The sequence below is a fragment of the Sphaerodactylus townsendi genome, linkage group LG06, assembly GCF_021028975.2.
Source record: "Sphaerodactylus townsendi isolate TG3544 linkage group LG06, MPM_Stown_v2.3, whole genome shotgun sequence".
Lineage (NCBI taxonomy): Eukaryota > Metazoa > Chordata > Lepidosauria > Squamata > Sphaerodactylidae > Sphaerodactylus > Sphaerodactylus townsendi.
Window position 1 is genome coordinate 29108441 of NC_059430.1, and position 27828 is coordinate 29136268.

The 27828-nt window shown below is 44.5% G+C and overlaps 1 protein-coding gene across 2 annotated transcripts in view; it reads right to left on the reverse strand.

The window, feature by feature from the left end:
* The window catches only part of DGKI (diacylglycerol kinase iota), a 308979-nt gene extending 282514 nt beyond the window's left edge, over positions 1–26465 (reverse strand). For both annotated transcript variants that reach the window (XM_048499948.1, XM_048499947.1), the window contains exon 1: positions 26122–26465. In XM_048499948.1, coding sequence (XP_048355905.1) covers positions 26122–26318 — 197 coding nt within the window. In that variant the 5' untranslated portion in view covers positions 26319–26465. The remainder of the gene's footprint in view (positions 1–26121) is intronic.
* Between the last annotated feature and the right edge of the window lie 1363 nt (positions 26466–27828).

Consider the following 27828-nt stretch of genomic DNA (forward strand, 5'->3'; position numbering starts at 1 on the left):
AAGAAATATAAAACTCCACCATTCCACAGTATCAAGCAGCCACTCTCTTAAATTTTCATCTGTCTCTTGCTCCCTGTTAAGAAAAGAAAGCAAAGCTTTGAAGGCCACAGCTGGGTGGCAGTTATTTCTTTTCTCATCTTAAAGCTCAGCCATCAACCATTTTTATGGACACACCTGTCCCAAGTTCATCAAGACCTCTGTGGCTGAAGCTGACCTTAATCTGTTTCTTTCACCTTGGATAAGAGCTGCATTTGTTCCCAGGGCCGCTGCTTTCCACTGGTCACAGGAAGCGTTCCAGAGAACTTTGACCCAGATCTCTGGTATAACACTTTTCTGTTTATTTGAAACAACAGCATACATTTAAAACAACAGCATGCGCCCAAAAAGCTTGTAAAATTATATGTAAGCTCTTCAGAAATCTTTCCATTCAGCTTCCCCTCCCGCTCACAAGGGCTCTTCAGAACCGAAAGCTGACTCATCCTCTTATGCAGGATAGCCTATGACTCATTTTCCTTAACACTTTCATTTCTGTGGCTTATTTTGCCAGTAGACGCTTCACTCAAATTTCTGGAGCCCATTTCCTTCTTCGGTTCCTCCAGAGTCCAGCAGGCCTTCCAAGGGGAGACAGAAGAAAAAGCCAGAGGTGGCACAAAAAGAAGAGCTGGAGGGATGCCCTGAGGTGCAGTCATCTCTTTCTATGCCCTCTAGACCGAGCATGTCTGCCCTGAGCTCCTAACAGAAGCTGACTCCAGGAGTGATTGCAGCTGCTAGTCAGTATGGGTGCCCCATTACATCCCTCCATATAAGATTCTAGAGCAGATCATTAAACAGTCTCTGAGCACTTAGAAGGGAATGCCATGATTACTAAAAGTCAAAATGGGTTTCTCAAAAACAACGTGGCCAAGAAATCCAATGTAATTCTGGGCTGTATCAATAGGAGTATGGTGTCAAGGTCGAGGGATGTAATTGTACCTCTCTATTCTGCATTGGTTAGACCTCACCTGGAATATTGCATACAGCTCTGGGCACTGCAATTCAAGGAGGATATTGACAAGCTGGAACTGATACAGAGGAGGGCAACAAAAATGGTAAAAGGTCTGGAGTCCATGCCCTATGAAGAGAGACTTAGGGAGCTGGGGATGCTTAGTCTGGAGAAGCGTAGGTTAAGGGGTGACATGATAACCATGTTTAAATATGTTTTCTGCTGCCTCAGAGACTAGGACACAGAGTAATGGATGCAAGGTACAGGAAAAGAGATTCCACCTAAACATTGGGAAGAACTTCCTGATTGTCAGGGTAGTATGACAGTTGAATTCACTGCCTCAGAGAGTTGTGGAGTCTCCTTCATTGGGGGTTTTTAAACAGAGGCTAGGTGGCCATCTGTCAAGGGTGCTCTGAGTGTATGTTCCTGCATGGCAGGGCGTTGGACTGGATGGTCCTTGGGATCTCTTCCAACTCTAAGATTTTATCCTCAGTCAGGAAGCACTTCTGGGTGATGGAGGATTCACAGTTTGCACAGTGCCAGCTAGGTAGGGCCAAGTTTAGTTGAGGGAAAGACATGCAGAGATGCTTGGTGAGATCAGCAGTAGGGTGCCAAGAGGTGGGAAGCAGGTGACCCAGAGAAGGGCCACTTTTCTTCTTGGCAAGATAATCACTATTGATCAGTCATGCTTTAGAACCTCCACAGGCAGCTGAAAGATGCTTGCGTCTGGTACACAGCTCTTTCTCCCACCACAATGAGCAGGATCATGGTGCCCTCATTGTACAGGTTCCCCGAGACCCCATGAAGGCATAGTTGTCTCATGCTCACAGGAGCATTGTGCACTTCACATCTGACATCTGACTTGCCCTCAGGCACATCACGCATACCTCTCACTGATGGCACACTAGTGGAAACTCAATGACATTCTGATTGGCCAGTGCTAGATAGAGTAAGGGCTGACCAGTTGGCTATCATAAAGCTCTGCTCCATGTGTGAATCCCCAAAATGTTCCCCATAGACTGTAGTGGAACTGACATTTTTTAGGATAATCAAAAAAGAAGAAGAAACTGAAACCCCCATTTTCCAGTATGCGTATTCAGCTTTTTTTGGCTTTTCCAAAAATCTTCAGGTCCAGTAAACCCAAAGCCAAAAAAATACTAGGAAGAAAAATGGGGCACCTCCCTAATTTTTGATGCTGAAAGAAGGGGGCAGTGGGTACAGGACAAAAGGCATACTACAGTACATTCTCAAAAATGTACTTGGTTCCAGGCCATTGAGAAAGAATACTTCACAATAAATTTGAAGGGGGAAAGGATACTGCGACCAGAACAGCTGAAGCCTGAAGGAAAACCAGGCAAGATATTAAAATGTTCTGCTGAAACTCAAGATTCTAGCGAAAAAAGGACTCCGGTGATTAATCCCTGGGAAGTCAGCTCAGAGGCCACTGTCTACCCAAAAGTATTCCTTTTGCTACAGCAACCACCTCCCTCTCCAATGTCAGACACTGAAAGGGCAAAGAGGAGGAGGCGGAGGAGGAGGAGGAGGAGGAGGAGGAGGAGAGTTGGATTTATATCCCCCTTTCTCTCCTGTAGGAGACTCAAAGGGGTTTACAATCTCCTTGCCCTTCCCCCCTCACAACAGTCACCCTGTGAAGTAGGTGGGGCTGATGTTGGGAGTGTACAGGCTTATCTGAATTCCCCAGATATGCTTCCACAGCTCAAGCAGCAGCGGGGAATCAAACCCGGCTCCTCCAGATTGGAGTGCACCTGCTCTTAACCATTATGCCACTGCTGCAACCCAAAGAGGTAGGGTTGCCACAGTCTTCAGGAGGTGCCTGGATTTAGCCCCTGGCTGCTGTTTTCTGCTGCCACTCAGGCTGCCGGTGGGATGAAAATTGAAAAGTGCCATCAGGCACATAGCATCATTTCCAGGAAAAACCCTGAACTAACTACATAAAAACAAAACATTTTACATTACAAAACAAGTTATACTACAGATTACGGGTTGGGATAGAAAGAACTAAACTTAGGGATCTGGTGCGTTGCAACAGCCTCACATTTATTATAACGCAACAATTCTACTCCAGTTTGAAGAGGAGTGAACAATAGAATGGGTTTCTGGTGCTATTAATAGGAATGGGAAGTGCAGATTCATCCCTGAAAAGTGGCAGGGGTGTGTGTGGAATCCATGCCAAACAGGAGTTCAGTGAGTCACACACACAACCCCTCCTCTTCTGCCTCTCAGTGTAGCTTTATCAAAGCAACTCCATGACAGCTAATGGAAAACTTACTCCTTCTCTCCCTCTCCTTGAAACAATAGTATTTCTGTACTTCCTTGGGTCCTGTTCTTTTTTGGGGGAAACCCTGTTTTGTATGAAATCAGGAGCCATGTTTTTGTAAAAGAAAGAAAGGTCATCTTTTCCAGCTGCTTAATTCCTCGCTTGAGCTCTCCCATAAGTCTCTCTTCATGATACCAATGCTGTTCCCACAGCAACCAATTGTGATGTCATAAATAGGATTATAATTCTGAGGTGGGGGCCTAAGTAGCATTAGCATCTGTTTATTATATTTTTCCCCCTTAAATCCAGAGCAGCTGTCATGCCTGATCAACTTCGAGCCCATCAACAATAATTTTTGACCATAAGCAATGGCCAATATGCCTACGGAAGGCAATCTGCAAAGAGATACAAAGACCGAATCTATACTGAAAAACTATTTGAAGATTTCAACAGAATCAAGTTAAAATAGTTCGATACACCTTTTTTTAACTCCTGCAAGACAAGAACAACCCCTCCAAGCACATGTTTTTGTTGAACACCTTGCACAAGGGCCTCTTCAATTGACAATGTTCCAGTTTCCTGTCCCATAGAGTAATGAAACTTAAGAAATAGTGTGCACTTAAAAGTGTGACCAGCAAGTAAGGATTAACTCAGACCAGACTATGTCACTACATAATGTTCTGGCTTCTCAATAATTGACCAAACCCACAACCTAAATAAGTAAAATCTGAAACATTATATTTTTTCATAGTTGGACAGATAAAGACAGCTGTAAGAATAACATTGTAATGTTTGTGAAGCATCTATAAATACTACTATCGAACTATTTTAACTTAATTCTGTTGAAATCTTCAAATAGTTTTTCAGTTAAAACTACTTATGAATCAGCATTCTGTTTGTGATCTAACAGAAGACACTATAATAAGCATCTTCTGCTGCCCATGTTCTGTACATACATGAGATTTATTCTATGGGAATTTTCTGGTACTGACCTTCTAGACAAGGCACATTTTGATAAGACTGATGCCAAACTTACTAAGTCCTTGGTACAAAAGTAGGAAAAAAACATGAAAATGGCTCTCAAGGGCTAATAAAGCGAAGACACACAGAATAAGGAAGTTGTCAGAAAAAAATAATCCTTTTACCAGTTTTTGATATGGGGCAGAGGAGTAGTCTGGACTTCAGTGTTTTAGATCTTGTGGAATAATACTGAACGCCTTCTATTCACATATGCAATCTGTCAGTGACTTCACAATATATTCACTTTTTATTCCAGGGAACATTTGCCCAATAATGCACTTTCATTTATTTCCAATAGTTTGCAGTACTACATAAAATAATGTCACATTTCACAGGCATAAAATCCCACCTCCACTCTTGTGCATGGTGCCAGTATGCCTGGTGGCATGCCAACTAGAGATATTTTTTAAAAAGTTTCACATATTTCCAGTGTTTTGCCTCCATGAAAGCTCAAAACTTTGCTCCATGGGACAAGTGAGAAAGACTTTCCTTACATACACTGAGACATTGCGGGGAGGTCAGACTCTCATCTTTCAGCAGAGGGGGATTGTGGTCCAAAAGCTAATCCAGAACTAGATTTGCCAGGTCCCTCCTGGCTACCGGTAGGATATGGTGGGTAGGGTACTCAGATCCAGGCTGGGAAATTTCTAGGGATTAGGGGGTGGATCCTGGGAAGTGTTAGCTAGAGAGGTCTGTCCCATTTTAGGTTGGGAAATAAGCAGGGTACAGACCTTGAACTGCAAGAGGATAGGCTATGGGATCTCTATCCATTTATACCAGGGGTTTTCCCGTTAAAAAGCAGCAAGAAACCAGAATTTGGAGTTGTTTTAACAAATGTTATTGAAAAACAAAATAATAAATGATACATACAATCAGCCAAAAATGCATAAACACAGAGCGTTTCAAGAAACTTGAGATTTAGACTGAGGTTACAGGTAGGTTTGGAACAGGAGAGTTCATTGCAGGAAGGGTGATATTTACGTGATCTAGAAGAAGAAAGGCCAAGTGTTACCCCAAATTGTGGGAGTCTCTCCCTTTTAGAGTGGGAATTAATGAGAGCAAACTCTGGGCTTAGTAAAAGGTTGGGCAAGCTCAGGTTCTTTTGTTGCCTATGTATTCTAAGATCAGCTTTTGCAAGAAATTCTGCAGAAGAGCGAATAAAGTTTAACCATTTTATTTAGGGATAATGGGGGTACACAAGCACACAATAATCAAAGCAACTGAACACACACACAGTGCTAGGATATAAGCAGTGTTGAGGAGATAGGTTAGGAATAGTGGAAGAACTGGAGGAATTCTTCGGATGATAGTGTACCAGATTCTGAAGTGGCTTTGAGTCTGTGAGGTAGAGTCTAGTGGCCTGTAGTGGCCTCCCAGGAAGCAGGGCAGAAAGCAGGTGGCACATAGCAGCAATTGAACCATTTGCTGGCTCAGAAGTACTGTGTGGAACAGTTTGACCAGACCAGCAGTTCAGGCACACTGAATACTGTTGGACGAGGGCCTTTTTAATAGGGGAGATTGGGCCCTCTAGCCATGCTAAAGGAGCTTAATCTCCCAGGACAAAGAGGAGTCCTGCTTTTCTGGGAAAGGGGGGCAGTGTGTTCGGTCATTAATCAATGGGTTGAAGCATTAGCTTGATGGGCCAAACTCAGGGGTGCCTGAAAGGGGGAATGTAGCTGGTTAAATTACAGCTATAGGACTGTGACAATGCAAATAAGGTGGTCGTTAAGGAAATTAGGGGAAGAAGTTCTTGGGTTAGTATAATGCTTGGCAGGAACACTCAGGGCAAACACATTAATAAGTCCTTTGGCTCTGTAGGGGTATATAGTCCAGGGCTGGAGATGGGAACATTCTCTTAATATGTTCCCTTAATCCCTTCAGGAAGGGTGTGGTGGCTATTTGCAAGACAGGTGTGGGCAAGTCCAGACAAGTTTTCTATGGTTTTGTGGGTACACTAGCCAATGCATGGAAGTGCCAGTGCCATTGTGGCACAGCACTGCTAGGAACCCCAAGTGGTTGGCATAATCGGTAGAGGCACCACTGTCTTAAAACAGAGGCCTACTTATCCACCATGAGTCAGTCTGACAACACAAGGAAGCAGAATCCAGTACCCACATTGGATGCAAAGAAGGTGGGGCAATTTCGGGCACAGCACAATTGAACTGAAGGTAGTCCAGAGAACACTTGGCAAAAGGTCTTTGTTTGGGCAAGCTAGAAAATTTGACCTCTGGCAATGCTAAGAGAGGCAATCTTCCTAGCAAAGAGCAGTTACTGTTCTTAGGAGAGAACAATATAGTGGATGATGTCTCCGATGAGTCACAGCTTGGGATAGTCCAGTTTTTTATTAGTGTTTAGAGCTGATGAATTTATAACTCTGAGTATTCCAATTCAGATCAAGGTTTGATGGTTATTCTATTAAACACCAGCCTGTCAGTCAAATAGTACCATGAAATACAATAGTAAGTGAATCCAATGGTTTCTCAGTTTCAGACAAATCAAATGTTCACATTATACACGGTCCTCTATATCTAAGTCACTCACAACAAGAGCCAAATCGGCCTCCACTATCTACATTTGGATCCTAAAAGTGAACTCAGGCAAAATATTTCAACAGCTTCAGGTTCAAAAGGAAGGGAGACTCGCTGTTCCTTGTAAGTCAAGCCTTTTAAAATCTCCAGATCCTGACTGTCTGTACTAGTGGTGTGAATGGTAGCCATCGTTAAACTAGAGGCAGTTCAACCAAATTTGATTGTTTGGTTGGAAGAAGGGGAGCTGATCACAAATACGAGCACTTTACAGATGTTTACCCAGCCTTATCCTATCGGATTGAGTGAAATGTTCTGGAGTAATTCATAATAAACTAAGCTGGTACGGTGGTCCAGGCTACCTTTGCACAGTATTTGAGGGGCCCTTTCATTCCTTCTGGTAATTCACACAAAATCTTTCTCCCCTACTCTAATCCTCACAACAACAACTCTTTGAAGTGGGTCAGGCTGAACAAGAGAGTGAGTAGTCCAAGGACACCCTGAAATTTTCCATGTCAGATTAGGGGTTCAATCCTTGGTCTCCCAGATCCTAGAATGAAACTCTAATCACTGCACAGCATGTTGGCTTTCAAAACAGCAACTAGCTAACTATTAATCCATTCTATAGTCCGTTCCTCATTTTATCATCATAATGAAGGTTTGGGTAAAATGGTAGTTACCCAGAGTGCTCCACTACAAAGTGGAGATTCATACCCAGTTCTCATTGGTCCTAACCAAATATTCCAGCCACTACACCACACTGACAGACTTATGATAGGAACACTCACATGCACACATTTTGCCCAGAGTTTCAGCTCAGAACACTGCTCTAGCTTTGGACACGGAACGAGTCTACAGGCTGTGACATAGCATAATAATCTGACTCTTTCTCTCTCCATGAGGCTCTGCCAGTCAACACACAAAATTTTGGCCATTATATTTTGCCATTCTCAAAAACAGCATGCTATTCTTCAGCCTAGATAAGTAAGTTCAGATTACTGAAAACAAGGAGCAATAGAAAAGCACTGTGAGAGACAAATGAAAACACCAAATAATTCATCTTCAGCAAGCCAAATAGAAGCTGCAAGCAAAAAAAAATATAGGCATCATCCTCTGACCACTGCTTATTGTGGCAGACAGAATGCTTCTTACTGTTCTCCTTCTGTGGCCATCTTAACAAGAGATATTTGAATCTGTCTTTTTTTTCATTTCCAGCATCTTAAATTCAAATGTAAAAGCTACATACATGTATATTTCATTTCGAAGGAGCTCTCTTCTGCTTTCTCTCCTGCATTAACAGTGTCCCCAAGTGGCACATTACAGACTAAAGGATATTTTTAGTGCCACATGAAAATGACTTCTTTCTTCAATTCATCCCTTGCTCTCTGTTGTTGAATGTAAACAGCTCAGGGCAGAAATTCACTGTAACCAATGTGATTGTTTGGAAACCAGTTTTGCATTTTTTTAAAAAAATGATTCTATGAAAAGTGAATCATCTGATCAGCAATGATTTATGAAATCAGAAGAATAGACCGTTTCCTTTGATCACCTCCCAATTCTGGTCAATAGCTGGTCCCTCTGTCTCTGTCAGTCTGGCCTCGGCTCTTGGGTATGGCACAGACACTGCACGGGTCAACAGGTGATATGTCACTATCAGATTTGCTAATCTGATATTGCAGCTATCACAAAGAAGGTTAGTGGCAGAGCACCTTCTTTGAATGCAACAGGTTCCAGGGACAATTCCCAGAGTTTGACACCCCAGAGAGTCATTGCCAGTAATAGTAGGCAGCATGAAACTACCTGGACTCTTGGTCTCATACAGTTTTTTAGAGATCAGGCAATGTAGCGGTGCAATGTTCTTACTGGGTCATTCTTGTTCATTCCTGGTAGACAACAAATAATCTAATAAACAATACAATGTGTTGCTGGATAAGGAGATTGAAAAGCATATTTTGCAGCATCACACAAGGATTTCAAATGAAATTCCTTTACGACATTGAAGGCACTTGGCTTTATATTTTAGTTTCCATCTATCCCTCGCAGCCATCTTAGTGTTTCTCCGGGGTTTGGCAGAAACATTGACACGCTAGTGAGAAGTAGGCACCTTAAACCTGTCAAATCCCAGGAAGACACACTAAGGAAGTTCAGACTGCTCTTGTAACTGATGAACTCTGAAATTTAAATGGCAACAGCGACAGCAGTGGCCGAGGAGGGTATACAATTGAAACATGGGTTGCTTGGTCGACTTCTAAATGTTACCTCTGCATTACTCAGACCTGCAGCGCTGGTGGTACCTTTTCAACCTACCTACAGCTGAACCTATTTTTTCCAGAAAGCTTGACCCCTCCCACACAACCGGCAGTGTATATCGGAATGAATATCTGCAAATGTACAGTCTGGCTCGTGTGTTTGCATCCATCAACATGGGAGCGTGTTAGATAAATGCTGTTAGTATACTTACAGAGGAAGTTATCACATTCCAGATTTTCCCTCCACAGTCTGACAAACACATTTTTGGTAAGCTCTTGCAAATTTTCTGCATTTTTCCTCTTCTAAAACACCAGGTTCAGGGATTGAAAGGAGAGGAAAATAAATGACATGGCATGCCTTCCTATCAAACATTACATGCCATGGGGTTAAGAATTCCCAACCCATTTGTTCAATTAATTTTAAACTGAAACACATTAGTCTAAGTAGCAGCCACCTTAGGCTCACTTAATCTTTTCCCAAAAGAGCAAATGAACCCTACTGGGAAATGAATGTCAGGAGCAATGAAAGAGCGTTATGGCAGACAGTTTTATAACAGCAAAACATAAATGCAGAAACTAGTATACTTTGCTATCTATACACCAAGTGGCCAAGTCATATTTCCAGACTCAAGTTGCTGCGCGAGATAGTGTTGGAAGGCCATGGTTTCAAGGTAGGGTTGTCTACCTCCAAGTGGTAGCTGGAGATCTCCGGGGATTACAAATAATCTCTGGGGCTCATTCCGCACATTCCGCACATGCAGAATAATGCACTTTCAAACTGCTTTCAATGCTCTTTGAAGCTGTGCAGAATGGCAAAATCCACTTGCAAACAGTTGTGAAAGTGGTTTGAAAACGCATTATTTTGCGTGTGCGGAAGGGGCCTAGGAGACAGAGATCAGTTCACCTGAAAGGTGGACTCTATGGCATTATGCCCCACTGAAGTCCCTCCCCAGGCTCCGGCCTCAAAATCTCCAGGTATTTCCCAACCCAGAGTTGGCAATCCTAATGCAAGGGTGGAAGTAGCAGTGGGAGGATACTTCATCACCTATCCCTTTTTTTCCTAAAGGCCCCCTCACAATAGCTTCTCCCCCTTCTAAATTCATATTTGCAATAGAACCTGTACATCCACAAACCTATTTTCAGTTCCATTTTCTCCATTTGATTCATTTTTATTGTGAAGTCACTGCTTCATTTGCAACTGCTTGCTTCAGTTACAGACCCCAGATGTTTTCTCACATGCATATTTTGTTCTCAGAGTCATACTGCAACTTGGGCTTTGTAGTCATTTGCCATGCACTTATCTTTGCTTGCAGGAATTAAGACTCTCTGGCATTGAATAATTGCAGTTACTTGAAGAAAAGAATTTATCTAAATTTTTGGATAACTGAAAATCCATGATAGACTATTTGGGCAAAACAGAAAAACAATGAACTGATAACTTGTGGATTTGAAGGTTAGAAGGTAATAGAGTAAGATTAAATAGAGAAAAGTGTGAATTTTATTAATAGTATCTAAAGATCTAATTTTGCTCCAGAGCAAGTAATATCTTTATGTGTTAACACTCAATGCAAACAAAATTGGGAGCCCTTTTTGTCAAATGTACTTTTTGTGATTTTTTTTTCTGTTTGGTGTTGCTAATCTTTTAAGTACTAATAAAAAATCTGAACTGAAAAACCGAATAATTACAAGAATACAGATGGTCTACTTTTAAAAGAAGATATATTCTTGCAATGCTTGATGCCAATTCGTACAAGCATGACTTGCAAGTGAATTCATCTTAAGCATGACAGATTTCAGGAGGACTGCCAAAATTGCTGGATCAGAATGTGGAAGTGAATCACCATATTCCACCCAAATTTTGGTGGCAAGTCTAATTTTTCCCCTTTTCATTATTTTCTCTTTCCAAAGCAGATAATTAAGCAATTTTTATGCCACATCTGTGATGCCTAGCAGAAAGGTTCTTGCTCTACTTAGAATTAGTCCTCGACAACAAACCTATTACCTTCTTGTTTTATTATTACTCACTTATCAGTGTGACTGTCATTGAAAAGCTGAACGCTGTCACCCTATTTTGTGACTCTGCAAGTTTAAACGATGAAGCGATTCTCTGAAATGATCTCATTGCTTGCTTGCCATTTATTTCCCCCTTTATTTATGTTTTGTACAGAAGGAAAACTGTTTGTGAACTTGCATGTAGCAAATTCTGCTCAGTGTTTACAGCTTTGACTTGAAAAAGCCGGAGGAGTTGAATCACAATAGGCCAAACATTTCCATCAAAGCAAATATGATAGTCAGTGCCTGACAAATTGCTTTTTCGGTGCCTTCTGAAACCCAACCCAAGTTATACCAGGAAAAACAAGATATGGAACTGAGATAGATATACAGTAGGTGTGCAGTATCACCTTTCTGTACCTGGCTGCAGGAGCAGACTTATTTGGGCTCCAGTTTCAAAATGAGCAGATGCGGAGCACTGCAATGTTGTTTATGCTCAAGGCATCCATTCTTATAAGCAACAAGACTCAAACAGCAAACCACGACATCTAGAGATAGAACACGGTATTGCTATTCTAAAATGACGCAAATTACAACACAGTGACACCTAGTGACAGACTACAGCATTTGTTAAGGGTGGCATTTCAAACTATCAGATGTGCGGCACAGATAATGCTGTGTCAAATTCTTTAATATCCTTTAACATACCTTATGCATACATGTAGAAGACTGGCAGGAGCGAGCACAAATTCTGTGTACATAGAATGTTTTTATGTAATTGGGAACACTGCTTCCAAATATTCACAATATGTCCTAGGTGTTAGGTGCTGTGCCCATGGAAGATACATGCTCAGAGACAGCGTACTTTGTCACAGACAGGGCCAAGCCAGCACGCTCATTCCCATTTTCCCTCTGCACGTGTTAATTTGTACACACATATGCACAAGATGACAGTGAACTTATCCAGTCACATTATGATACACATTGCCCCAGTGGGAGACACGGAAGTTTACAACTGGGTGACCTTATATGCCAGGGTAAGCTTTAAATATACACAATTGTCCCTATGATTCAACATTTTCTTAACTTTAAAGATTCCCCTGGCAAGACCACAAGCATGAAAGGTTGAACAAGCAGACAACACAGAAACAGAAAAGGACGGGGCAGAGAGTCCACTGCTACCCACAGCTTGCACAAAAGACCAGTGGCTTTAGAGATTAATTTCTGCTGTCTAACTCCTTTTTGCTGAGGAGGCTGACCAGACGAGGATTTCATAGCAGCGCTGCTCATTTTCCCATCTTTTTTTCTGACTGGCCTCTCTGTCCTCAAGCCTGCATTCTATGCATAGAAAATCGGAAAACAAGACAAAGGACTAAGCACAGAAAATCTCAGCAAATTGAGAAAATGCTCTTGCTGCAGCTGGTTAAGCAGTTCTGTCCCATCAGTAGATGGGATTTTGTGTAATCCTATCAAAACAAACGGAAGATCTGCATTTTGGCGACTAGTCCTTCTTCATAACAAAAGAAGGCAGCTAATTAGTGGATTAGATCTTCTTTGCGGAGAGTGGTCTCCTCTTGTACCTTGGCTAGATTCGATTACAGGAATGAAAATGGGCTGCTTGGAGACTACTTTTTTTCCCACTGCAATTGAATTGTCTCATTCCAAGGAGTCAGAGTTACTACACCGTATACATAAAAATCTTAAAGTACCAAACATCCCCAAGACAGAGTACTTGATGACTGAGACACAATTCAGCATGTCAATTATTTTCACTGTGTTACCCTCCTTATCCTTAGCACCAGCAGGCAAGTAAAAGGAAGGGAGTGTATCACTCAGCAACATCTGGTGGGGAGAGTCACAACTGAGCGAGGCATCCCACCCAGTACCAGAGGACATTGTTTGTCAGCAAAGGATTGAGCCTGGCAGAAGTGATGCGTCTGTCATGAGGCTAAGTGATGTCAAGGTTGGAAACCAATAGGAGGCTTGGGGAGAGGGGACATGTGAATTGCCTATCACTCCAATCGTGTGATGTCACTTCCAGCACAAACTTGGAAGTGCCATTGTGCCACTGGAGTGAAGGCAATTTTCTTAGCATTTTCTCCCTGCTACCCAATCAAATAGTGGGAGGGCTCAGAGACTGCCAGGTGGGAGCCTGGTGAGAGACCTGGTAACCCAACCTCGGCCTTTCCCTCCTTCTCTCCACCTCTGCCTCATTCCCACCACACCAACTGTGAGCTGCAAAAACTACCTCTCCATGCTTCCTCATACCACAGTTTCTGATTTCCATGAGCACCCTGCCAATTACTATGGTAGCTTTGACCTGTCATACTGGGGGTTTTTTTAGTCTCATTTAGGAATACATATTAATTGGCGGACAACCTAACTTAAAGTGGTAGTAACAGAATATGATCTGCCACATGAATTATAACGTAACATTTGCAAGTGATAGTTACCTGTCATACTGTTTTTAAAGATGCCCGTGCCACTGTCGGCATGGCAGGGGCAGGGGCCAGCCGGGATCACTGGGATCTCAGTGGCAGGAGGCAGCATGGTTTGCATGGGAAATGCTGTGTTTCCAAGTGAACTGCGCAGCCAAGAATTCCCCCACCTGAGAATCCACACCCCTGAGAATCCCTACCCACACACTTGCCAGCACATCGTGGTGGGCGCCTATTAGAGAATCCACTCTAATGGTGGCTGCCTGAGAAATCCACCATAATGGTGGGTGGAAGGGGGTGTGAATTGAATACTTCTTGCTTGCCGTAGTTCACACAGGCAAGCAGGAAGCGTTTGAAACCTGGGTTCAAGAAAAAGTCACTAATTTAGCAACTTTCATTTAAACTGGGTCCAGGCAAATAGAACCGGTCAGAATGTGTTTTTTTTTGGGGGGGAGTTCTGTGGGAACTTCCCCCCACCCAAATGCTTTTAAAAAGGGCCTCAACCCATTCTATTTGGCCTGTGCGGAATCACCCTTTGTAACAGCTAGTTCCAAAAGATCAGAAGACGAAACCAAATTCTACATATAATATTATACAGAAACCAGAAACCATTACCAATTACTAATGATGGGTCTTCTGAATATAAACTCTAACCCAAATATATACAACGGTGAGCATTTCACAATCCCCAGGATCTAACAGTGAGCATTTCACAATCCCCAGGATCTGTTGCTTTTATCAGGAGGAGCAGATGATGCTCTACATCAGTGATTCCAAAAGTGGGCGCCGCCGCCCCCTGGTGGGGGCTGCAGCGATCCAGGGGGGCAGTGATGGCCACAGGTAGAAACATTAATACATATATCTTTCTGTTTAATTGCTATTGAAATTTTTTAAAAAATTAATTTCCAGGAGGCGCTAAGTAATATTTTTTCTGGAAAGGGGGCGGTAGGCCAAATAAGTTTGGGAACCACTGCTGTACATTCACAGAGGCAATGAGAGAAGCAGTCAGAAGACAAAATTCCATTTTCTGTAATAGAATGATCAGTTGGATGGAGGGAGTCCATCAAATTATTTTTTGGGCTCAGTCCAGATCTTAATGGACTCAGCACCATGCATGGCACAAACAAACTCCTTACTGCAAGTTGGTTTGGCAACTTCAGCAAAAAAAAAGTGTGTGGAGGATAAATTCTCTCTCTTTTTTTCATGTCTCCAAAAGGTCTGGGTATTTGCTAGGGAAGATAAGAGTACCTCTTTCCAGACAATATCTGTCACAACAGCTGGCATGATGCAATCGGAACTGTACAAAATACAAATGCCCTTGCCTTCCATGAGGAGGGGCTGAGGCGCCATAGTAGAACATCCACTTATCTTGAAGAAATAGGGCTGCCAACTTCCAGGTGGTAGCTGGAGATCTCCTGGGATTCCAACTAACCTCCAGGCAACAGAGATCTGTCCACCTTGAGAAAATGACTGCTTTGGCAGGTGGACTCTATAGCATTATACCCCATTGAAGCCCCTCTCCTCCCCAAATGCCACCTTCCTCAAGCTCCATCACCAAGATCTCCAGATATTTCTCAACCTGGAGCTGGCAACCCTACGCAGAAAGTGCCAAGTTCAATTAAAAGGGTCAGTAGGAAGGTCAGGTCTTCCAGTTCAGCAGGAGACCTTCAGCTCCCTGCTGGCTCTTCCTGCTGCTGCTCGTCTAGGCAACTGGGGCAAATAGGAGGGTGGCCAGTGTTGTGCCAATGCCATTTCATGGCTGCCAGTACAACCTGCATGTGACTTCATCACGTCAGGTACCATTTGCAAAGCGAAGGAGGACAAATGCAGGGGAAACGTTTGTCTCCTTAAGACTGGAAAACCAGCAATACCCAAAACGAATGAACCTGTTTAATTTATCAGGCAGCTTCTTACGCACGATATTTACATCACGTGGTTTTGCTTTTCTTGGTTCAGAATGTGGGATATTTTTAGCCCAGCTATAGAAATCCCTGGGTATACCCAAAAGAGGAAACTTATAAGGACTATCAACACTGCAAATATCGTCGCTCCCCATCTTCAATGTTTCTGCAGGCACAATTGCCAGGTTCTCTAAACCTTTCTTTGGCTCATAGGCTGCAAAAGCCAGCTGGTACAGATTGGGGGCGGGAACCAAAATTAATTATTTAATTGCATTTCTCCTGAGAGGGATACAGAGGCACTTAAAGCAAGAGGAGGCAGGAAAATTACAAAAAAACCAAGGAAAATAAACAAGGGCCTCTAGTTGTTGACCTTTAGTTTAGGATATGGTATCTCCACTTGAAGATTTGGCATGAGAATAGACAGGGGGAAAGAAAAAGAAAAGGGGGGGGGGGGGGAAAACACTGCCTAAGGAAAACGGAGCTGAACTAGATGAATCAGAATGGTGGCTGTCTTCTTGGCATGGAGCTTCAATCAAAATGAAGCCACACTCAAGAGACCTTGAACCTTTTCTATCATTATCAACAGCAAGAAAGAACAACCGGGGGTACGTAAATATGTGCAGCCAGAGCTCCAAGGAAAGATGAACACCAAAAATGACTATAATTTTGCAACAGAAATAACTATTTTGAGCTGTGTGGGGTTTTAAAATTGTAAAATCACAGCCTGAAAAATCTGCTTCCTGCGCTTTAAAAAAATGTGTGAGATCCATCCTGATGAAGACTTCTAGGGATCTTTACAGGTTCCACAAAGATTTGTGGAAAGGATCTGATTTTCTCTCCCCCACTATTTCTTATTTTTCTTTCCTGAAAAGCCCCCATGCCTCTCCTCTTATCCTGCTTCATTCTCTTGCCTAATAATGCTCACCCATTCCAGGATAACTATCTGATACCTACAGTTAGGGTTGCCAAATGTAAATCTCCCTGGCCGCTGGGAGGATAGGATTGCCAGAACCAGATTGGAAAAGTCCTGGAGATTTGGGAATATAACCTAGGGAGGACAGAGACCTCAGTGGCATACAATGTCATAGAATCCATTCTCAAAAGCATCCCTTTTTCCAGCAAACTGATGCCTAAAGTCTGGAGATAAGCTGTAAATCCCAATCATACCCAGTTCCCACCTGAAGACTGGCATCCCTACCTGCAGCATCTTTGATTTAGGTGGTTTACCCTTTTCCTTCCATCATTCTAAACAGCTATCTTGATCTTTTCTTGACAATCCATGCTACTGGATTCCAAAATGCCTCAGAAAATACTATGACCAAGGGATATAAAAACAATAGGGCACTCGGATGAGTAAACCACCATGCCTCCCCTGGTCAAAGGTGCTACGACAATATATTTCTCAGGACAACATCCATAGAGATTAGCTCCTTCTCTCCTCACTCATTGTGTCATGAGGAGACCAAGGGCTTCGTAAGCACTGACTATAGAGTTGGGGCCTGCAGTTCTTCCAGAATTACAATTGATCTCCAGACTACAGCACTCAGCTCTTCTGGAGAAAGTGGCAGCTTCATGGGGCAAATACTATTGTACACTATAGCATAGATCCTAGGAGAAATCCCTCCTCAACAAGCACTGCACCCAAATCATCCCCTTGCCAGAACTGTCAGCCCCACATTACCACCAAGCAATGACTGACGAGTTAAAGAGAAAAGATTCTCCCTTTCTCAGTTGGGCTTGTAACAGTGGCGGAGCTACAAGGAGACAAGGGGGGTGTGCCGTGCAGAAAATCACCTCAGGCCCCTCCCCCCTTTCCCCGCCCCCCAACGGCACCCCCCACCCCCCTTCCCACACTTACCTTAGTTTCTTTCTTTTTTCTTGAACTTTTTCAGGCTGCAAAAGGCCTGTTTGCAGAAAAAACGGCCAGAGGAACTACAGTTCCCAGGAGACCTTGGGGCTCACAAGGTCTCCTCGGAAGTATAGTTTCCATCAGGCCATTTTTACTGTGAACAGGCCTTTTTCAGCCTGAAAAAGTTATAGGAAAAGGAAAGGAACTAAGGTAAGTGTGGGAAGGGGAGGAGGGGGGCGCCGCAGGGGGCCATGGGGGGGCGGAAAATATAGAATGCTCATCGGGCACAGTTTGGCCCTGCTACGCCTCTGGCTTGTACTTTTCAATATCTGGGAAAGCCTTAGCCTTACATCATAGCTGAGCAGTGTTGAGTTGACATATAAGAAAAGACCAGCCAATTAGTGAATTGGAAGCAGCGTGGTAGGTAATGCTGCATATAAGCAATAGATCCCGAGCTGTACCTTCCCAACAGCCAAGATCAATCAAGGCACAACACTGACCAGAGTCCCTCACCGGGCTTCACACCAAGCCGAGCTGTTATTCTTTTCAACACTGCCCATTTGATTATGGGCTTCTTAAAAACCATGTCTCCTCTCCATTCCCAACATGGCACTCATTAGCTGAGATTGCTCTTAAACTTATCTCTCATAGAGCATGAGGAGAAGCTCAGCCTTCCCTGCATTCCCACTCAGGACACTCAACTTTAAGGCTGAGAAGGATCGGAGCCTGCCCTGCAGAGCAAATGTCCTGGGCAATCTTCAGCACAAGCTGAGGAGGAAACTGACCAAAGAGCTTAACAACGGGGTGGGAAAAACAAGATGCCTCTTGAGCTCCATACAGCCAGGCAGGAGCCATCTTGCAGATGACTTGAGGGGGGAAAGTCTACCTTTTAGTGTCTTCAAAATAAGACCACTTGGACTGAAATATGACATCCTGAGGATGCCTTGAGGGAAAAAACTGTGCAGAGCTCCTCCCCAATATGCCCTTTTGGTATCCTCAGGACGTCTCAGTGAATGTCTTCTCCCTATATGCCAGAGGTGTACCGAGGGTAAATGGCGCCCCGAGACAAATTGTCTCCGGGATGCCCCCCAGGCTCTGTCCCCCATGGCCCCAGGCTCCGCCCCTGATGCCACCAGGCTCCACCCCCTGATGCCAGGTGCCCTCAACCCTGTTCATGTCAACATGGACATGGGCAAGGTCTAGGGTGCCCAACTCCCCCTCCCTAGACTCCCCCTGCCAGCTGGGCTCCCAGCTGGAAGCCTGCAATCTCTTCTGACCTCCTCTCTGGGCAGGCCAGAAGAGACTGCAGTCCCCAGCCTTAGAGACCTGCTTTTATAAGCACTGAGGCCGGGGTGGGGCTTGGGGAGCAGGAGGGGGTGGGACTTCCTGCTCCCCAAGCCCCACCCCTAGCCTCAGTCCTTATGAAAGCAGGTCTCTGAGGCCTGCCCAGAGGGGAGGTCAGAAGAGACTGCAGGCTGGGACTCCAGCCGGAAGGGAGGGGGGAGGGCACTTGGAGGGCACTTGGAGGCAGCAGGAAGTCCTGCTGCTTCATCATTTTCACGCACCTCGACCCTGCCCATGTCGGTGACACATGGACGGGGTTGAGCCGTGTGAAAACGACGAGGCAGCAAACTTCCTGGTCACATGGGGGGCCGATTTTGCGCCCTCCATGTGACCAGAAGAGTGGCACCTGGGGACAAGGGGTATCCCTTGTTTCCTAGGTCGATACACCACTGCTATAAGCCTTACTCCCTGGGCATTTAGGTACGCCAATGAAGCCCTATATACCCTGATCTAGATGGCCCAGGCTAGCCTGATCTTATCAGACCTTAGTTTTGGGGTATGAAACCACCAAGGAATATCAGGGTCACTGTGCAGAGGAAGGCAATGGCAAGCCATGTTTGTAAGTCTCTTGCCTTGAAAACCCTACACAGTTGCCATGAGTCAACTGTGACTTGGTGGCACTTCATACACCCAATGAAGCCCTGTGCAGAGCTAAGCTATCAGAAAGCTGTGGGGCAAGAGAAATTAGTACTACCCGTTAACGGTTTTCTTAAGTTTTATCTTAGCCTTTCCTAAAAATTCTATCCAGCCTTGTTTGTTTATTTTTTAAAAAACACTTCTTAAAGGACTCAGAGCCTCTCACTGTTCAAAATTATATCGTAAATTCTTAAATTATTTAATATCACTTTGTTGGGAACATGAAAGGAGTCTTCCAAGCCGGAATAAGCGATTAAAATAGAAATGAATGAATTATGCAAAATAAGAAATTTTATGCAATTTTTTTTTTTTTGCAGAATTTAGCTTTCTAGAGAAGAAAATTTGTTTGATTGCCTGGGAGCATCTGATGGGGGGGGAGGGGGGAGAGAGAGAGAGAGAGAGCGAAGAATGAACAGAGCCCTTGTCACATGTAAACTGTGATTATGGCACTAGATGGGAAAGAGCAGAGAAATGCAAACACACCATTTAATGCAAAGCTCTTTGAGTTACTTTGCAAACATCCATTTAGCCTAAGCTCAGTACAGTGTTAGATTGCCGGCAACACAATACGTTTAATTGATTTGAATCTCCTAGGCACAACACACCTTTTGCTTCAGTGGAAAGAGGCAACAAAGCACTTTCTAAATCAAATACTTTGCATTTCCCTGTACATTGAGACTATCTGCTTCTTTGTACTCACTTTGTACCAACTCTCTGGGGAATTAATTACTCCGATTATGTGCCATGCTACATTGGCTAAAAAAGCTTGATTGTTTGCATCCAAACGATACTATTATCCAGGAGCAGCACTTCCATCCCTGCATTAACCCCCAGAGACGGCAAGCCCCACAGCTGAGGAAGTTGCCTATCAGGACCTGGTCTTGGTACGGTCTACTCAGGAGTTGGTCAGCTTGAAAAAGCCCAGCCTGCTTTCAATAGCAGACTCAGCAGCACTAACTTTCTTAGAGGAGGTTGAGAGGGGCAGCCAGATATTTAAAGAAGTCAAGGGAGAAAGGCCATTGAGCTCACTCCTCCAAAACTAGTAACCCTTGGTCCAGGGGCTATTCACCAAGGTTGGATTGAGGAGGAAGGATGAACTGAGCCCAGGGTTGGTCCTCCCTTGGGGCAGCATTTAAGGGCATGCACAGGAGCAGCCAGGAAGAAGCAGATCCATTCCAGGGTAGCTAAGAATAGGTAAGTGGCGGAGAAGAGTGGGGAATCTGGGTGATGAGGAAATCCCTCCTCTTGATCTCCAAAGCTCCATCCTGGGATATCACCTGACCAAAAGCAATGCTAGGGTTGGAGGGTGAAACAGTCCTGGATGCAGACCCAACAGTAGTAGAACCTGACATGGCCCACCCACCCGAGGGGAGGGAGGGGGAGGGGTGGCATGCAAGGGAAGGGAAGGGGAGGGAGGAGGGGAGCGAGTGAAGGGTGGCATGCAAGGGAGGGAGGGGAGGGAGGGGGAGGGGAGGCATTGCATAAACAAAGCCTAAAGACCCACATGCACGGAGAGTTCCGCATAGCAGTGGGAGCCCCACGTACAAGAAGGGCTAGATGCATAACCATGTGGTAGAGAAGATGCTCATTAAAAAAATGAGAGGCTAACGGGGAGCTCACAAAGTAATACTTCCAGCATGGTGTAGTGGTTAAGAGCAAGTGGACTCCAATCTGAAGAACTGGGTTTCATTCCCCACTGCTCCACTTGAGCAGCAGACTCGAATATGGTGAACCAGGTTTGTTTCCCCACTCTTTTAGCTGAAGCCTGTTGGGTGACCCTGGGCTAGTCACAGTTCTCTCAGAGCTCTCTTAGTCCCAACTACCTCACAAGGTGTCTGTTGAGGGGAGGGGAAGGGGAGGAGTTTGTAAATGGCTTTGAAACTCCTTATGGTTGAGAAAAGGGAGGCATAAATCCAAACTCTTCTTCTTCATCATCTCTGCCAGTATTTATATCAAAGGCATGCCCACAGAAAGCAGCAGCACACCTCCAGTAACCACTTCCTGCCTGAAAGTCTCCATCCCAATATTAATCAAATTCCAGTTTCTTTTGCAGTGTAGAGAGGGTCTCTACATGGGGATAAAGTAAAACACTGTGGTGGAAAGTGCTATCAAGTAACAGTTGGTGTACGGTTACCCAACTGGGTTTTCAAAGCAAGAGATGTTCAGAGAAGGTTTGCCATTGCCTGCCTCAATGTGCGCTGAGAGAGTTCTGAGAATACTGTGACTGGCCCAAGGTCACCCAGAAGGCTTCATCTGGAGGAACAAGGAATTGAACCTGATTCTTCAGATTAGAATCTGCTGCTCTTAACCACTACATCATACTGACTCTCCACTGTCCCAAATATTAATGTCACAATTTGGACCATTGTTTTTCTGTCTCATAGACATCATCATTTGGACCCACAGAGATCAGCACCCATTGCTGCATGCACTAGCTAGCCTCCAGTTTCCATTCCTTGGTCATGCCATTGTGTGACAAACGCAGGGCTCTGGAATTTTCTACGGATAGGGGTTGTATCAAATGTACCAAATCTGGCTCATATTAAATCCTAACAACAAGCAGTAAGCACAAAGGTCTCCTTCTATAAGGACAGAAGGGTAGCCATGCCAGGTTAGACCAACAGTCCATCTAGGCCAGCTATTTCTAACTAGCCAGTTATTTCCAATTAGTCAGATGCCACAAAATGGCCTATAAGGGCCTGCTGGCAAAACCCCTCACTCACTAACTGCTTCCGGCATTCTTCCTCTCAGTTTCAGTTACAATGGCTAATAGACTTATCCCATTCCTAAACACATTTGTCCCTCCCTTATGAACTCCCTTCTTTTTTTCTCAGTTTCTGCTGGTTGTTCCCTTATTCCCTTCCTCTGACTCCACAATACTGCTCACTTTCCAGTCATTGCCAAGATGACAGAGTTCATTTTGCAAAACGTTGAGCTATTTTCAGAAAAAATGGCTTGTCTCAATATGTACCTGTAAATACATATGAATTGTCTTGCGCTAGTTGTCAATAGAGAACGCCTACGGAGTGGACCACCTCTAAGCCAACCTTTTGAAAGCTATCGAGATGCCTCCAGTTCCTGCCATTGTACTCATATGTAAGAGAGCCTTTCCTAGCAATCTAAATAGTGTTTCCTGCACACTATAGACTCATTTGCATGGACAAATCACTCAGGGCATCATTCTTTTTGAAGCAGTAATTGTAAAGGTTTTTTAAAAAAAAACAGTATTTGTGGGAGGAATTTCACTTAACCAACACTTCTTGGAAAATAAAAGAATTTAGATTTAGGTATCCACTGTGACTTTTTGCTATTAATGGAAGAAAGGGGAAATTCCCTGTGGGAAAAATGAGGTTTGAAAAGGACTCAGAGGTAGAAATCATGAGGTGCAGGAATTTCCTCTCCCCGCCCCCTTTTCCTTTGCATGCTGGCAAGTCAAACAGAATTAATGATATACCTCAGGTAGTTGTTATTTAAAGGTTATTGAAAATGCCTTCTGTTTAAAGGTGCAGAATTTGTTGCATGCCCACTCATAAGGGAAGAATGAAAAGCTTTTCCCCCCTCCCTCTGCCATTTATTGCTCTAGTTAAATAAAATCAAACTCTACTAAGATATAAAGCAAATCCTATTCTTACTTAGCTGGGGAAATTTCATTGTGAAGTTGGTTGTGCAAGGTTAGTTTTCCAGTGCCCTGTGTGGATCTTCCAAACTACCTGTATAATTCTTTTTCCTTGACTATCACAAACTGCCTGCCTGCTAATGAAAGGCAAGGCGCCTTATATGCTTAAAAGAACAGGGGACAGGAGAGAGGCAGGCCAGGAAACAGGGGTGCCAACCGCCAAGTGGGGCCTGAAAATCTCCCAGAATCACATCTCTAGATGACAGGGATCTGTTCCCCTGGATAAATGGGGAGATGTATCGCATTATACCCTAATAAAATTCCTAAATCCTTCCCTCCCCAGACTTTACCACTACCACCCAGAATCTCCAATTATTTCCCAAACCACCAATGGAAATTCAGTCAGGAAAGGCAACACAAATATTCCTACAGTAGCCAGAGAATGAATTGTGTTGTGTCATTTAGGGACAGGCTGTACATTCATGCATATTTTAAAAGCTATTCCCAGCAGCTGCTGTGTGGCTGCTGGAAGCCCCAGTTGAATCTGAGGACCCTGGACTCAACTCTTTAAAAAAAAACCTGAACAGGTCATTTGACTCTTCATCAGGTCAGCCAAAAATGAATCACTCAAGATTTTGTACTTCTATGCTCAGCTGTCCTCTCTTGTTTACAAAGCCACAGAGATCTCTCAAGTCATCCACTGACTCTACCTCCCAGAAAGTGATTTCTTTCTCAGCAAGCTGTTTAAAGCAGGCCCTTTGAAAACCACCTCCAGACATAACTGGCTGATGTAGAACATCCCATCTTTGGACATCCATAAAGAAAAGCGGACTAGAAAAGTTACATCAAACCTAACTGAAGAAATGTCCTCTCGGGGCTCAAGATTGTCCGAAATAACAAACCATGGGGAAAACCCAGTTGCATACTGCATGCATTTCTAATGCAAACTTCTTTTCCCACAATCACAGCAAATGCCCTCTTACAGCTAAACACAGAGCTTGGCTGGATTCAGAGAAGATGTGTGGAAGGGACAAGGCTTATGAGATTCATAAGACAAAGGAAAATTAGCAGTCCATTCAAAGTAAGAATGAAATCAGGTGCGCAACGGTGTATGTGCAAGCACACCTACCTCAATGCTGCCCAGCTGGGTTCACACAATCAGGTGTATCAAGATTGTTTCAGAGTTGCTAGACTCTGTTTTACCATCCTCTAAAGGACATAGATTTGCTTGTGTAAAGTGTGTGTGTGTGTGTGAAGTTTAAGTTGCAAGTGACCTACAGCAACCCAGTAAGATTTTCAAGAAAGAGAGACATGAGAGGATTTGCCATTGCCTTCCTCTGCAATAACAACCCTAGTATTGCCATTTAAGTACTAACCAGGGCCAATAAAGGACACAGATACACTGAGCGAAATCATTTGCTTCCTCCGCTTACTAAGCTCTGCTATATATTTCATATACCTACCATGCTACTCCAAACTGTAACTTTCCTTGAAAGGAAAGAGCAGTAAGGCAAGAAGCCCCATGTTATACTGGGGCACTTTCTCTTGTTTTCAAATTCACAGTCTCAACATTTTCTTTAAAAAAGCAGCGATTGCCAAAATAGCCAATGGTGTCCATATCAAAGCTTATTATCTAATACAATACTGCAGCAGCATCACATATACACAACTCAATCTTAGACATTAACAAAGCAAAGTTAGTCTAGTTGTTGGCTTGAGAAACTTAAAGCAACGCAATACACAGTGCAACACTTTTACCAGGGATGTGAATTTGACTGGTCTCTGTACATCAGGCAAAAGATAGGGGCAGGCAATCTAATTATTTATTAGTTTGGCATATGCTAATACATACAAAATGACTCATTCGTTGGGGCGCTTAAAGGGGGGAAGGAGATTTACTCTTCAGAAGACACTTGGAAACCTTAAACAGTACTGATGGTACCGAAAATTATTCTCTGGTGCTTTTGCAATGAACCATTTCACATCACAAGCAGCATCCCCCAATAAAACGATAGGTGGACACAATCTTCTGCCTTAAAAAACAACTAAGCATCAACAGTCCAGAATCACTCCACTTCATTCACAATCAGACATCACTTCTGACCCAAGCTGAAACTCAAGTCTGTGAACAAATAGACCTTTTCACCCCTGTGCCATCTTTGCTAAAGCGCTGTCTGTTTGGAAAGGGATTGTAAACAAGATCAGGATTTCTTTTTTAGCCAGGCCAGATTGCTTTGAAGAGTGGCGGGGGGGGGGGGGGGCAGTAGACAATTATGGTGCTACCCTCACCCTAATCCCTGGCATGGCAGCATCATTCCGGCAGTGTAACTCCCACTGCCTGCTGTCACAGCACTACCTACACATACATTCTGGCATAACAAATTGGCATTACTGTACAATGTTAACTCTTTAATGGATAACACATAGAAACGCACACATTTCCCAGGCACTATTTATGTGACCCTGTAAGGAATCTCTGCTGCATCGCTATGCTATCATTACAGTACAGAAACTGCTGTGAAATCATACCTGTGTAAAGGACCAGAAAGTCCTTTAGACCAATTAAAAATACACCGGTGACATTGTTTTCATGGTTGTGAGCAATAATGCAATGTTTTGAGAAGTAACTGCTCTGCTGCTGTGAGTGCAGCGCATACACAAAAATACATCAGTGGAAGCATTGGTGCACTGGTCTATAACCTAAGATTATTTCTAAGGCAAGTACGTATAATGCAAATGTATTTGTGGGAGAAAAGGGTGACACCGCCTCCCTAAAATAATCACCTCCACGGTCTTCACAGCATTCGATCCTCTTCCGGAAGGGACAATAGCTGTGGTCCCTAATGCACACTCTGACCTGTCACATCAAATAATACTCTTGCCATAAAAGCATATCCTAGCTCGCAGCTAGCTGGTCTGAGGCTGTGACCCCTTCCTGGTCCCATACTCACAAGCAAGCATGTAGATCAGAACTCCATGGAGCGGCGAAGGAGAGAATTCAAGCTTCTCATCAACCCGCTCGAAAGTGCGGAAGCGCTGTCAAAGTGTGAACGGATTCAAGGGATCGCAAGCGCGCACTTAATTCACCGGTATATGAGCTCATTCCCAGACGGATTGTGAGGGAAACTTGGGGAAACGGTGTCAGACAGAGAGACTGGGACGTTGACACGGACTCTTCTGGAGAACTTCCAGTGATGGACCCGTTATCGGGTTCGAGAAGACACACACGCATACCCTTTCCCGTGTGAGTCAAAGCACACGGGGACCTTCCCCTTTGCCCTCGTCACCCACCTGTAGGACACCTGTTTCCTGAAGGTTAAACTCTTCAGCTTCTCTTCCAGAGACTCTTCCTTTGGCCCGGCAAGCGCAGGCTCCTCCAGGTCTGCCGCTGGACTCCGGGGGTCCCCGCCACCTTCGGCTCCCCGGCAAGCCTGGCTGCCGCCCCCCGCGGCGCCTTTCTCTTCCCCGGCTGCCGAAGGAGGGTTCATTGCGGTGCTGAACGGACAGCGACCCGCCGGCAAGGGGAGGCAGGCGAGAGGCACCGGCCGGCCGCACGGGAGGGAGGGAGGAGGAGGAGAGGGCGAGGCGGCGGGCTGCCTCCGTTGCTGCCGGAGCGGGGCCCCCTCAGCGACCCACTCGCCCGGGCGGCAAGCAAATGGCAGCACCTGCCCGCAGCATCCATCGGCGGTCGCTCTCGCTGCAGCGGGGCATTGTGGGAAACTCCCTACCACCCGCCTCCGCTCGGGCCAATCAGCGCCTCCTCCCCTCCGGCGGCGGCTGCTGCCACGCCCTCTTTAGGAGCCCAGCAGGAGCAGCTGCTCCCGGGAACCTGAGAAGAGAGACAGGGGCTGCGGGGCGGGGGCCCAGGTGGTACTTTGTTATGGGTGTGTGTGTGTGAAAGAGACACGCTGTTGAAACCCCTCAGTGTTATACTGAAATGCCAGTGGAGCTGTGGGCAGCCTTGGAAGAATAGAGTTGGAATTCACCCTGGGGGTGGGGAGTAAACACAGCTGAAGCCTGCTGCGGAACCACCACATATAAGGCACTGGACTCATTTAGCTGCCCTCAGGCATCAACAGCACCCTGGGAAAGGTGTGTATCGTCACAGCTTCAAGCAACTTCCCAGCATAGTGTAGTGGTTAAGAAGGGTGGACTCTAATCTGGAGAACTGACTTTGATTCCCCACTCCTCCACATGAGGGGTGGAGACTTATCTTGTGAACGAGGTTTGTTTCCCCACACCTACATTCCTGCTGGGTGACCTTCAGCTAATTCTTCACAGTTCTTCAGAACTCCCTCGATCCCCACCTACATCACAAGGTGTCTGTTATGAGGAGAGGAAGGGAAATGAGTTCATAAGGCCTTTTGAGTCCCTTTACAGAAGAGAAAGGTGGGGTAGCAATCCAAACTCTTCTTCCCTGGTTTGCTTAGCTTTTGAATTTAAAGCAAGACTGCAAGGGAGTTCCCCCTCCTCCATTCTGCAAACAGATCCCCCCCCACACACACACACACACACTAACTGGAAGCAATCCTACTCTAAGAAGTTACTGGGGTGACCAGTAAATGATATGTTGAGATATAATAAGGGGATCTCAGAGGTCTAACCAAGTTGAATAACTTTCTAAATAGCTCCTCCTGGTGTTATTTTCTCTGGTGATTGCTTCCCCTTTCAAACTTAGGCTTTCAAGTATCTCACAGGGTGGCGTTAGCAGAACTGTTTGTAGAACTGATGAAACTGAGATGGTAACAAATGTTTTGGAGTTCACACATCACCTCCACAAACAACAAATGTGTTAACTTATGTAATATAAATGCCGCATTAAAACACTGGTCCCCTGTCATTTCATCCAAATGGCACCCAAGAAGAACCCTGCTGAATAAGACAATTATTTCTTCTATACAATCATCCTATTTGCCATAGTGGTCAGTCAAATGTCCTGGAGGGCAACCAATCTGGGGCATCAATGCTAAAGCCTCCTGTTACTGCTGCCTTCGAACA